General features: G+C 41.9%; 1 protein-coding gene across 7 annotated transcripts in view; it reads left to right on the top strand.

Moving 5' to 3' along the window:
* The window catches only part of msn (serine/threonine-protein kinase msn), a 57,271-nt gene extending 45,974 nt beyond the window's left edge, over nucleotides 1-11,297 (top strand). For 4 of the 7 annotated variants that reach the window (XM_022812692.2, XM_086978044.1, XM_086978045.1 and 1 more), the window contains 9 exons: nucleotides 49-195; nucleotides 935-1,411; nucleotides 1,837-2,035; nucleotides 2,332-2,817; nucleotides 3,006-3,256; nucleotides 4,555-4,575; nucleotides 5,707-5,785; nucleotides 6,359-6,579; nucleotides 6,889-11,297. In XM_022812692.2, the coding sequence (XP_022668427.1) occupies nucleotides 49-195; nucleotides 935-1,411; nucleotides 1,837-2,035; nucleotides 2,332-2,817; nucleotides 3,006-3,256; nucleotides 4,555-4,575; nucleotides 5,707-5,785; nucleotides 6,359-6,579; nucleotides 6,889-6,972 (1,965 nt within the window). In that variant the 3' untranslated portion in view covers nucleotides 6,973-11,297. The remainder of the gene's footprint in view (nucleotides 1-48; nucleotides 196-934; nucleotides 1,412-1,836; nucleotides 2,036-2,331; nucleotides 2,818-3,005; nucleotides 3,257-4,554; nucleotides 4,576-5,706; nucleotides 5,786-6,358; nucleotides 6,580-6,888) is intronic. The other 3 variants (XM_086978048.1, XM_086978049.1, XM_086978047.1) reach the window with 3 other exon arrangements.
* Nucleotides 11,298-12,937: the final 1,640 nt, after the last annotated feature.

Genomic DNA, 12,937 nt, shown 5'->3' with positions numbered 1-12,937 from the left:
CCTGCTGTCGCTCTATTGACGACGACGATGATTATGGTGATACCGCAGGATGGCACAATGTTGGCTAGCGATCCCCCGCGGCCGCTGGGTGAGAGCGAGGCCCCAACCAGGCCCCTGCCCCCAACCCCAGACGAAGACGGCCACACGGGGACACTTGTCAATACGCACAGCAACAAAGCGACCGCTAACAATCGGGTATGTTTATTATTTTTGTGTGGTCTTGCCTTTATCTCTTCGGGGTCCCTCTCTCTCGATACTGCCAATATATATATATATAAACTGCATACACTTGGAAATTTAGCTTCAAGTCAGTCACTAGATATCGTGTAATGCCCTATTTCCTGTACGCCCCCTTCATAAACCTACTTGCACGAACCGACGCGGCAATTGCGTCCATCTCCACTAACACTTCCATAAACGCGGTTCTTTGAAACGGCTTCCTCATCTCTCTTCCAGAATCATCAATGTTACTCTTTTTACTAATTGAGAACGGAGTTGATTTACTTTTGACATGGCTAGGTATCGCGTGACGACAGTAAAGACGCGTTATTATATGTGGATCATAGCAACTCCTACTGCATGCTTTAAATATTTAAAGCTAACGGAAATAACATGCTCGCATACGTTTTAGCACACAAAAACTTGAATATGTTTTATTTCAGTTTCCTAAGTTATCTATTGCTTATATCGTTTCCGTTGTATTTCGTCTATATATACATATATCTAAGTTTCTAATGTCATTATTTCAATGACGTGCCCAAAAACGTGCACTTTAATCGCTTGGAACAACCGTGCCCGGATTAATCTTCGCGGTGGTAACTGAAACATGTTAAATATCGACACCAATTAAATGGTCGACTGCGATAAAACCAAATTGGTTTACCTCTGAAAACGATGGTGGCAATTCCCTTCATTGTGAATGCGCTATTCACAGTCAGCCGCAGTGCGACCCGGTGCCTCTCCTAGTCAACAACAGCAGCTACAATCGATAGGCGCTGGCGTCCGGCCATTGCTCAAATCAAACAGTGCTTCGATCGTTAGCCCAACCAGAACCAATCAGTTTACACCGCACACGCCCACTTCACATGGAGCGTCAGCGGGACTCAAATCTGGTGGCGGCAGCAGCAGCAATCAGGATCAAAACAATCCCGCGGTGTCGCTGCTTGGCGAGCACCTAAAGCACGTAAGCCACAGGAGAGCAAGTCTTGCATTAGCTGGTGGAGGAGCCGGCAGTGGATGTATATCCGGCGCATCGAGTCCTTCATCACCGTCCTCGGCGAGTCCGCCCCTGCGGAAAAGTCAAAGTTCACAAAGTCCTTTCCGACGAGCTCACGAAGGCATTGGCGAGTTTATTAGTGCATCGGATAAGAGTCCCCTAATACCGAGAAACCACAATAACAATAATGAGAAGGTAGTTTTTTTTATTTATTTTTTCCCTTTATGTCAAATAAGTGTCAATTAAGTTATCTTTTATAATATTTTGTTTGTTTTCATTGTGCTTTAATCCATCATGGATGCATTCTCTGCGGTAGGTCCTGTACACAACATTACGGACCTATGATTGCGAAACTTCAATTATTCACTTAGTTATACTAGGTACCTCTAGGTGCTCCAGGTCAAGGTACACCACGTGTATCTACACACGGCAATAGTCAACAGACTAGTTGAAACTCCCTAGAGCGTCCCCAAGAGACTTCAAATCGAGCAGACTATTTTGGCCTCATACAATTTTCTATTGTAGTCGTCTAGCTATAGCATTATTCTGGTAGTAAGTAGATGTGCCAAGCTGAGCTTGTTTTTTTCGAAAATCAATGATTTTTGTTTGCTATAACGAAGTCGAGCGTTCGATCGGGTGCCAACCTACCGGATCTTCTTCCGCGTCGCGATCGTTCATCGTCAGAGGAATATCGGCAAGCGTTGCAACTTAAAAGCCAGGCACCAACACCGGGCGGCCAGACAAATACGCCTCTTCAGCACAAACAGCGCTCGTTCCTCACTTTCGGATTTAACGCTAATGGGACACTCGGAGGGCGAGGTAAGGGCTGGAGCAGTAAATGGCCAGAAAGGTATTTTGTATGCACAACATTTCCATATGCTTTGACTTTACCAATGGCGTGGATACACAAATAATAATCCTGACTTGTACTAGAATTAAATTTCGTTCAGTAATATTAAAGATGCGTAAATTAGTGGATCCGCGCTTATATCACCGGAAGCAGAACAACTGCCACGTTAGAGCCATCTGAGTGATCTTGCTATCCTGTGCGAATAAGGCTTAGTTAGTAGCAAGGAATTTATATCTCTTTCTTCTAATCAACTTAACCCCTAAAGGTACGAACGGTTCACCATCAACTGTGGAGCGGCAGTCGACGGCCCAACGTAGGGAGTCAGTGCAGGTAAACGTTACCCCCACATTGGGCCCCGATGCTACAGCAGGGGGCCAGGGACTCACGGGGGCACACTCAGATACCCCAGAGATTCGAAAATACAAGAAGCGGTTCAACTCAGAGATACTTTGTGCGGCGCTATGGGGCGTCAACCTGCTCATTGGCACGGAGAATGGCCTCATGCTATTAGATCGCTCAGGTCAGGGCAAAGTGTACCAGCTAATATCACGGCGTCGCTTCCAACAAATGGAAGTGCTCGAAGGACAAAATATCCTTGTGACTATCTCTGGGAAAAAGTGTCGCGTCCGGGTGTATTATTTGTCGTGGCTGAAGTCAAAAATTCTGCGCACCGATAGTGGCAACCAACTTGAGAAGCGCAACGGCTTCATTAACGTAGGCGATTTGCAAGGAGCGGTGCATTTTAAGATTGGTAAGTGGACTTTTTTGACATGTTATATATTTACCATGAGCAAACACATTGTTATTTTAAGGTGTTTACTTCTTCTATCTGAGACTTGTTGTGCTCCTCTTCCGATCGAAAATGATCGAAAATATTCTACACAACAATGACGTACGTCTATTATGCCCCACTATAGCGCTGTGTTTTAACTTTTGCAGTGAAATATGAGCGCATTAAGTTCCTGGTGATCGCTTTACGGGAAAGTGTCGAAATCTATGCCTGGGCACCAAAGCCATACCACAAGTTTATGGCGTTCAAAACGTTTTCGGGATTACAACACAAGCCGCTCCTCGTCGACATGACAATTGAGGAGGGAGTGCGGCTTAAAGTGATCTACGGGTCCTCTGAGGGGTTCCATGCTATCGACCTCGATTCAGGCAACGTTTATGACATCTACATACCATGTCACGTGAGTAATGAATACTTCATTTGACTTCATGCGAGCTTCATGTTAACCTCGGATCAGTCGGCTGGCCTTCATCACTGAATGACTATTTTGCGCCCAATTGACGGCTACTGAACCACTGGGGAGGCTAGTTTTCCAGCCATTACTTTAAAAGCTATGAGCATATACTACCCGTCGAAACTGTCGAAATAATTCTCTGTTCCCCTTACTGATCTTAGGCAAACCGCTCGTCAACAGATCTGTTTCTACATACAATTTTTTCTACCATGAATTTCTACTACTACTTTTCTGTGAAAAATCTCCATGAGCTGTGATATTCCAATTCTGACTAAAAATTGTAGAGTCGCTTCTGTCTTAGCCAATATGCACTCTTTTGATTTTCATCATTCGATACCCCCAAGTTACGTTATGGATTTTTACGTTTTTTATTACGTAAATTTTAGCATGTTAGTTATATCTGCGAGTTGTTTACGGTGTATTTAATGTTAGCACGGGCAATAATTAAAATTAAACTGGGTGTAGCATTGGACATTTGTGAAAGCTTACGCTAGCTTACGGAGAGTTCGTGTCTCTTCAGGAAAAATGTAAATAAAAATCATGTATTCGGGCACAGTATATTGCACGTATATCTGACGTAGTTTAACAGTCGTCTTTTCCAGATTCTTAACTTGCAAAGCAAAGTTTAATGCTGTTATTGCTTAATAGTTAGAGTCGCTTAGATTATAGAGTATTCATAGTGGATAGAATAGTCGATAATGTGTGTTTAAACATGGGAAACTTTGAATCGCCAAATCATTGTGAGTCGTTTAGCAGACGTTGGATGCATAGCGGTGATGTTTGGGTAGACAAAAAGGCATTTTCAGGTCTAAAGGAGACGCACGTTGGCGTGTGGATAATGTTAACAATGGTACTGTCTGTGTTTTAATTATACAAACAATTAAATGATACTTATTAGCCCACTCACTGATCTGGTGTATCATGTATAAGCTCAGCACTATATATGATTTTTTCTATATCATTTTTCAACAAGTTAAGTTAGACAGAAAAAGATCGCAGATTTTTCGTGGGTTTTTCTTTTATCTGTGTGTGGCAAGATTGTTACAATCACTGGTAACAACAAGTCGATAGCCTATTGGACTGCGTCCTTGTACGAGTTTATTGTTTTTGTTGCCAATCCTTGTCGTCCTTGCCTAGTATGTATTTGTCTGTCCGAATGACCGTGTGTGCATTGTTTGTCCAACTACTGATGCTCTCTGGTACGGCTGCTGCTGTCACTGACGCTGCATTTACTACCGCTGCAGGATCGAGGAGGAGCTGAAGGGGTGAGTGAAGACACTTTGTTTTGCCAACATGTTGGCTAAGCGATAACAACCCTTTAGCATCTGGAAGCCATTCATCTATTATTCGCTGTACTCCTGTATGCGAACAGCAGGAGCAGAGTCTCCTGGAGAGTGTGCGCGCTTTGTGTTTATCTGGGGTCTGTGTTAAGACCGCAAGAATAGCATAAGTTTTAGCTAGATGCATCCGTTTAGAAGTGTACAACTCAGCTACAGCCTTTGCAGGAGACGAAGACACCTCTAGCGAATGATCGAGTGCTAAATTAAATACACTATTAATAGTTTTCATGTTAACCGGTGAACGAAGTGTTCCACTTAAACGAACTTCAATTTATCTCGTTCGAACATAACCTGTTTTGTGCAGTCTTCTTTAGCAGATTCAAGGTCTTTTTTTTTCTCGCTGTCATCAAGACGTTCGATTGACATTTTCTTTAGATTCTGCCTTTTTTAAATGTTCGAGGAAACCTTTTGTTAGCAGCGCGATTTGAAGAAGCTCATATTATTTCTCGTGTCCATTCTTCACTAGCTAGCCCACGGTTCCGGTGCCTGGTGAAGGTCACAGCAAATCCGCTGTGATGTGTATGACGTGCATATGAGCGGCATGTTATGCGCTTTCGTATGTAGGAAACATGCTCACGGTTGATTTGTTATGCGTTTGGCCTATGTAGTTCGTTCGCGTTGCGATTTCTACGAGCATTGTCATTAATAACAGCAAATTCAATGCCTTTTCTGTCAGTATGGTAATGGCTTGCATGGTTGAAGGTACATGTTTACAATTTTGATTATACGTACCATAGAAGTACGTTATTATCCTCGAGGGATTACTATATTTAAACATTTCTGCGAAGAGAAGTGTACGTTTATGCCGATATTAGACTAATCTGTATGCTGGAAGTTTAGTGATCTCCTGTAATTACAGGATCAGGAGAAAGGCTTTTATTAATGATGTAAGATTCAATTTGCATTCTATAGTTAATGACTGAGGATGTCGATGTGTTTAATGCTGGAATTTTCAAATGGTGATTTTGCTTCAAAACACCATAGCTTGGAGTTACGACAGGTTATGATGTCTAACGTTTGATTGTGTCCGTGTCATTAATTTCGTATTGCTTACAGATTCAGACGTCGATCGTTCCACACACGATAGTAACTTTACCCAATACGAAGGGGATGCAACTTCTCCTGTGCTACGATAGTAAGTGTCACGACCTGTTACTCCATGTTTTTTATGAATGTGCATTTATTAGGAAAAAAAAAAGTACGATTGATGAGTTGCTAATGCGCGAGAATGGAAACAACTGGATAACGACCCAATAACAACCACATATTGCTGGCAAGCTTCACAACTGGCGAGAAGAGTTGGGCAGTTTTTCTTTTATATATAATTGTACAAATCTATAGTCTAATTGAATGGTTCGAGATTTGAGTCCGGTACTGCGGTTAAGCGGCGCTGCTGTAGACGGCTGGTCTCAGCACAAAACAAAGTTTTGCATACTCTCGGTCCCGGACCTAGATAACTTCGCATAATTTTTGTAAACAAGCGTGTCACCACTGCACCACCATGGGCATGATCCTATATCTGGTTTATTTTCTATATCCAGTAGTTGAAAAGTGCATACCCGATATTTTAGAAAAACTTCTTGTTGTCGTTGGGAGCAGACCTCATCGGTCTGCTACTCGACAACGATTCTAAGTACTCCCTAATTTGCCATCGTTTCTTATCTTCGTGTCACCGTAATATTTGCTATGACTTTTTTGCATCTACTAGACGAAGGCATCTACGTTTCGACGTACGGTCGCGTGTCGAAGAACATCATGCTTCAGTGGGGCGAAGCGCCAACGTCCGTTGCGTTCATCGGAACCGGCCAGATCATGGGCTGGGGCAACAAGGCCATCGAAATACGGTCAGTCGACTCTGGACATCTCGACGGTGTGTTCATGCACAAGAAGGCACAGAGACTCAAATTCCTCTGTGAAAGAAACGACAAGGTATGACGTCTGTCTTCGATTTTATGACTAAGTGACATTTTCGGGCTAGGCTTGAACGTTAAGTATCGAACATAAATGTGGAACGAGCATCTGATGGTACTTACAAGGTACATAATTCCGTCGGGTAGTTTAGAGATCTTGCTGTTTATACGCCACTTGGGCGAACCGCCGCTATCTATTCGTAACCATTGTGTTTTTACTATTCAACTAGTTGAGTCTCTGCTTTTCTGCGCCAAGACAACACTTCTCAGTGAATTTCGCATGAACGTCGTAACGCACTATTATGATTTATATATTTACATTGTTCAGGTATTCTTCTCATCAGCGAAAGGCGGCTCGTCATGTCAAATCTACTTCATGACACTCAACAAGCCGGGTATGGCCAACTGGTGAAGTAATAGGTTGGAGTCAGGGTGAGGATTGAGAATGAATCGGATATCGAGGATATAACGAGCGACGAGGGACACTGCTCGGAAGCCTGATCTAGTCAGTCAGCCAGCCAGCCGGCGTCTTTCACGACGATGACGACAATGATGCTGACAATGTTGATAATGACATTTTGTTGTTTTTGTTGACGATGGCGCACCGGCTAAGTTGCATTCTGCAGCCTACGACGGCTCAGGCAGATGAGTAGTCGTCTCCGTCGACGTTTCGTCCAGGTTGTTAAACCAGTTTCGAGTCCAGGTGTCGCCGGCGCGGTGTCATAGAAGCTTAGTCCGTTTTTCCCTATCCTCTAAAAGGTGTAACAATATATATAACTATATGGTACCAGCACTGTTCTTCTACCAAAACGGGAAAGATACAATTAAGGGATCGCACATCGTTGCGGGCTAACGTACGAATAACGAAACCGATAGACGTGTTAATTTGCTTTGGGAAGACACAGACATGGGTCTTGTACATGGATGGGTAGCAATGATTGTAGTAAGATAGTTGATAGCCGTATTAGTGATAGTAGTAGCGGTAGAAACAGTTGGTTTTTTGGGCTAGTAATAGCTTCTAAGGAGTAACTTCTATGGAGCACTGTCGACGAGGTGCGGCAGGTCAACCGATGTCGAGGAATGAGTCTAGCGTATAGAAACAAAACCACAACGAGGTAGAACAGCATTACATTGTATAGGAATGCTGTTATAATGAACGGACACATACGACTATACGAATGTATTATAAATGTGTGCGTGCGTGTGTGTTAGTGTGCATGTGGGACATTTGCGTGTGTGGCTTTGTGCTTACAGATGTACGCGTTAGCATAGAAGCAGGACATTCGGGTTAACCTGAACACTGATATAAATTTAGCGCATGAACAACAGGCCAATCAATAGGAAACAGTCAGTGAACAAGACAACAGGGAATAGCTGATCACCTTTTCGATGGAATTTGGGGAAGGCGGAATCATCAGGACCCGCGTCGGTTGTAGTCTCTCTGTAACTGTTCAGCGTATAGCTGCGCTCATTATTTTGTAGCAGAACAAGCTTAGGCCTGTCGTCCGTCGCCTGCCTTTACAGCGCCGCCTGGCAAAGGATTGGCGACCCAGCTGTGGGCCCAAACAAATACACAAACGCGCTTACCCTTGCTTGAAGTCTCCAGTCTGTCGGATCTAGTGGAAAATACTGGGTTTAGTTCGAATGTGATGTACAAGTATTACATAAAAAGTAACGGCGATAAACAATAATGGCGGCGGTAATGATGGAAAATGATGATATATTAATATGAGAAAGATGCAAAACAAACTAAATAATTCTATAATAATAACAACCATAACGAAAAAGGATGGCTATATCTAAGATTATATATTATAATGGTGTCAGCTATGTGCTGACTGATGATATGATATCATCGTGTGCGTGACTATTATTGATTATTACAGTCTATGTAAAGGTATGAACGCTCATAAGAGATGGCATCAAATTGTGTGGCTCTGGGAAAAGACAAGGTGCGGATATGGTAAGAATCTAAATGAAATAAAAAGCCAGACAACAGCAAAGAGAGATTTTTCAAAAAGCAACATAAAGGCGTAATAACGTTTACGTGCGTCCACGTAACTCTGTTTACATCTTGCATTGTGTAACGCCCTACCTATGCAGCAGCTGCAGACTCAGAAGACGCAACTTGCGTTGTCATCGCCTATTATGTGTGGTGTAATTGCGGCGTAGTACGCGACCGACCACTATTAAGAACTTAATAGCAAAATAAGACAAAAGATGATATAAGAGAAATATAGGAACACGAACAGGGAGCAAACAAAGAGAACATAATCATAAAAGAAACGTAAATACACAGAAAAATTTAACGAAACGCCGGAAGAGACAGTGAAGAACAAAGATGCTTGCGTCACATCGAACATTTCGAAGAGGCAAGTAACGGAGGAGACGACTATAGCGACGAGGATGAATAAAATATTATATAATAACAAAAAACTAATTATAATATTGATTATTATAATAAGTCTGTAGTGCCAACCTGCCACCGCGGCCCCGCCCAGGCCACTGTCTGCCCGGCTCGGGTCTGAACACAACAATAATATAGCAGCCCTATAACATCAACAATTAGTACTATTGCTACCATATATACGCGTTCCGTGTCTTGACAACAAGCTTTTAATCAAGAGAACGCGAGAGAGTGGTGCACGAGAGAGAGCGAAGGAAATCGTATAGATATATGGAAAATAGAGCACGAATAGAGTGAGCTGTCATATGGAGGTAGAGGAGGCATTGCATGCGAACGACAACGTCGGCTCGTTACTATATAATAAAAATAAGACCGAAGTGACGAAACGAGCCGCGAGAGACTAAGGGTTACCACAAAAGGTCACATTATCGATATCAGCAACGGGAAGGAGTTTTGACATGAACAAGAAGCCGATAACGTCGTGCGAACAATTGACTGGCTACTAAATTGAGAAATACTTAGATCGACAACGGGTACGAGAAAATGGAGGTGACGAAAAAAAGGAAGGGATCGTGTATTTTTCTAGCCATTCGAAACAAAACATGCTGTGGTTTGCCATATAATGACCACATAAATACAATGCAAAATATATGGGTCGATGTCTGTAACAAGGAACCCAGTGAAATAACGATACTAACAAACAGTGACAAACCATTATCGTAATGCTATATATCGTCTCTAACTTATTATAGAGATAGCTTATTAACAAAGATGACGAAGGATGAACGAATGGTAATATGCACGAAGATCGATGACAACAAATTTCAACCACTGCAAGAACTGTAAAACGAACAAGAATTTAGATAACAAAAGTGCAATAACAATTATAGCGAAAGATCGGTCCTTTCCTCAATTTATTCATTAACTACGTTGAATAGATAGAAAACCTACCATCTCACTAGTGATCAGGAAAGCCCCATACCCCCATTTCAGACCATAAAAGACTGTTAATAGTAGTAATGGCACGAACATAAAGGGAAACTAACAAAAACCGGAGGTGACGTTAATATGTAGACGCTAATGAAAGATAATGGGTACGATGGTATACGAATCAACAACGTAAATAACTTCAAGGATAATTGCGTAATAACTTTGTGTCCACGGTGAATAGACGGTTGTACATCAGCGATATTTATAGTAGAAACAATGATAAAATTTGAACAGTGACCACAATGAAGTCATGTTTTGAATTTGAACGAGGCACGAAATAGTTGGCTATGGCGGTGCAGGGAACGATTGCAGCCCAAGAATGAATGAGGTCTGCGTAAACCTACAGTAGGCTTTAGTTTCAAGTTGATAATTATGATGGCCCTTAAGGCTAAGATAATTGAGTAATCTAAGGCTGCTAAAACGTTCCCCGCCCAACTTACCGAGGGCGTGATTTCGTTTTCCCGGCAAACAGCATCGGTCGGTCCTGCTTTCTAACGGACAACAGAAGTTAGGCGTCCACCAGGAATGACCAAGGGAACAACCTGGTGTTTATTAGAAGAAAAACAAAAAATAACGAGTCAGATGGTATTCCAGTAATCCGCGTGCGTGCCTCGGCCGCCGAAACGAAACAGAAACATAGTGACTTGATTTGCCTCTCTCTCGTAATTACTTTGGTCGTTTGGGGCACTTTGTCACTTGCTGACATTTTCGGTTTTAAAAAAAAAAAAGACGAAAATAGAAAAATATACGCAAATGAAAAAAAATGCGAAAATGCGCTTAAGACGCACCGGAAACGGCGGGCGAAGGGCGGGCGCGCGAAGCTTTAAAAACCTAAAGCTGTCACAAGTAATGATAATAAACATAATTAAAGATTATTATTACCATACCGATGATGATACTGATACGATGATTATAATTATTATATAATGATTACAGAAAATCTAGTAAAATATTGATATATTGTGCAGCGTATTTATACAGAAACGCGTATAACGTGATAACAGAAGCGAAAGCAATGGTGACAAACTAATAAGCAACAAAAAAAAACACGGACAGCAACAATGGTACAGACGAGGGAAACAATTAAGGACAACAGGAAAAGAAGTTTCGCGCCGAACTTGAGGGTGGTACCATCGATGTGTATGGAAAGAGCGATTTTCGACTTGAAAGACGAAAAAATGCTAAAGCGATGTTTTTTGTGTTCTTTCTTAGTTTACACCTCACGGTTTCATATGTAGAAACAAAAAAAAAAAGACGATTTTTATAAGAAGATAAACAAATGCAAGAGCAGAACTTATATTACCTTAAATAAACTAAGCTAAGTATAATGAGCGTAAGTATACGAAGGTGTCTTTCTTGCGCGAGATAAGGCTTTTGCCATGCACGTATTGCCTGTGCTCGATGCTTGTTGAGATGGTTTTCATACGGGTTACCTTTTTCAGTTTCTCAATCTCGCATCAAATGGCTTCATCTATATTGTTAAAAAACATAAATCTAATGTGATGCTTTTTAAGAAGAGCCTCGCAATAAAAAAGACGCCCAGTTTTTAACTTTAACATACACGAATATATAATTCTACAACATATTTAAAACCATTGTAAATAATAAACACTATTTTTTTGTTTCGTATATATATATATCTATCTGTCTAAACACAGTTGTAGGTCTGGCTTTGTCAGATTCTCTAACGTGATACCTTTCGATATCTCATTGTGGAAAACATTAACCTTAATACTTATTAGACCATTTTATGAAGATCGTGGTCGGTGGCCACTGAAATGACGTTTTTTGGCCAGATGTTCGTTCGATTAACTCATTACGTAATCCATCACTGATAGATGACATAGATAAGAAGCATACCTGTGTTATCTTCTGTGCTTCCAATGTTTTTTCTAAATTCATTGGACGATACATCGTTCGCTATTCTATTCCTCAGAATTATTATATTCCACCGTAAATTAAACCAATTTTAATATATCTAATATCGCAAAATGCAACGATTACATGTTACATGAAAATGTTACGTTAACACACTTTTTGGAGTTGGTTTCAAATTTAAAATGGTGAGAGTGGAAAAGCGAGAGAGAGTTCTCCAAATAGCGTATCACATGGGCTGTTTTTTGTGATCCCTACCGTCTCATCCTTATATTATTAATTTTCGATCAAAAGGCAAAGCTAAATAACCTCGTGATCGCCCCGCTTATAACTGTCTATGTCCGCTTACTTCAGAAGCCTCACCACAAGACAATGACTGTCTCGTGTGTCAGCGCTCGGTTAACCTCCGTCCCGCTATCCCGAGTTTCTTCGACCGGTCGCGCTCGCTGACCGCCACCCATCTGCTTTCAGCATTCATAGTGAGACAAATGCGTCAAGGGGAAAAGGAAGAGATAAAAAGATTCCAAGTTTATTTCTCCATACGGCCTCCGTCTATAGCCAGGCCTGTGCCAATGGCCGAGGAAGCTGCCGCCGATTTCCTTCACCTCGAAATTTTAATTAACCGCCGCATCACCACGTCTCCGTTTCCCACTCCCACCTGCCTTTGGTGAATCTTTGTCGTACGTATGGTGGCGGTGGCCGTCGTGTTGGTCTATATGTGTGTAACAATAAAGGAGACTACGTCATCGCTTGACAGTACCGTAACGCCAGCAATATGGCGAAAAAAGAAAAAGAGGATCATGAGAAGGGAAAGTTATTAATTTTTGAAACCCACAGCGACGACAACGACGACACTGCCAGGATTAAATTCTCCTCTATTATAGAAGCCTCATTACTTTTCATTGTCGAAACAAGGTGAAGGTGGGGGGCGGGAGGCGGTGGGGTCAGACGTATATGAATGGTTACTGGTTAAATCGACCTCGTATTTCCCGCTAGCGAGTCGAGCAACATAAAAGCGCGCCGACGATTTTGAGAAAACAAAATACCTCTCATGTGATTGGAGCGAATCTAGCGCGTGACAAAATGTCATACGTTAGCAGTGGCT

Source organism: Varroa destructor, unplaced genomic scaffold, assembly GCF_002443255.2.
Source record: "Varroa destructor unplaced genomic scaffold, Vdes_3.0 BEIS01000001.1, whole genome shotgun sequence".
In the NCBI taxonomy this organism is placed as follows: domain Eukaryota; kingdom Metazoa; phylum Arthropoda; class Arachnida; order Mesostigmata; family Varroidae; genus Varroa; species Varroa destructor.
Note: the sequence above shows the minus strand (reverse complement) of the source record. Positions and strands in the feature narration are given on the sequence as shown.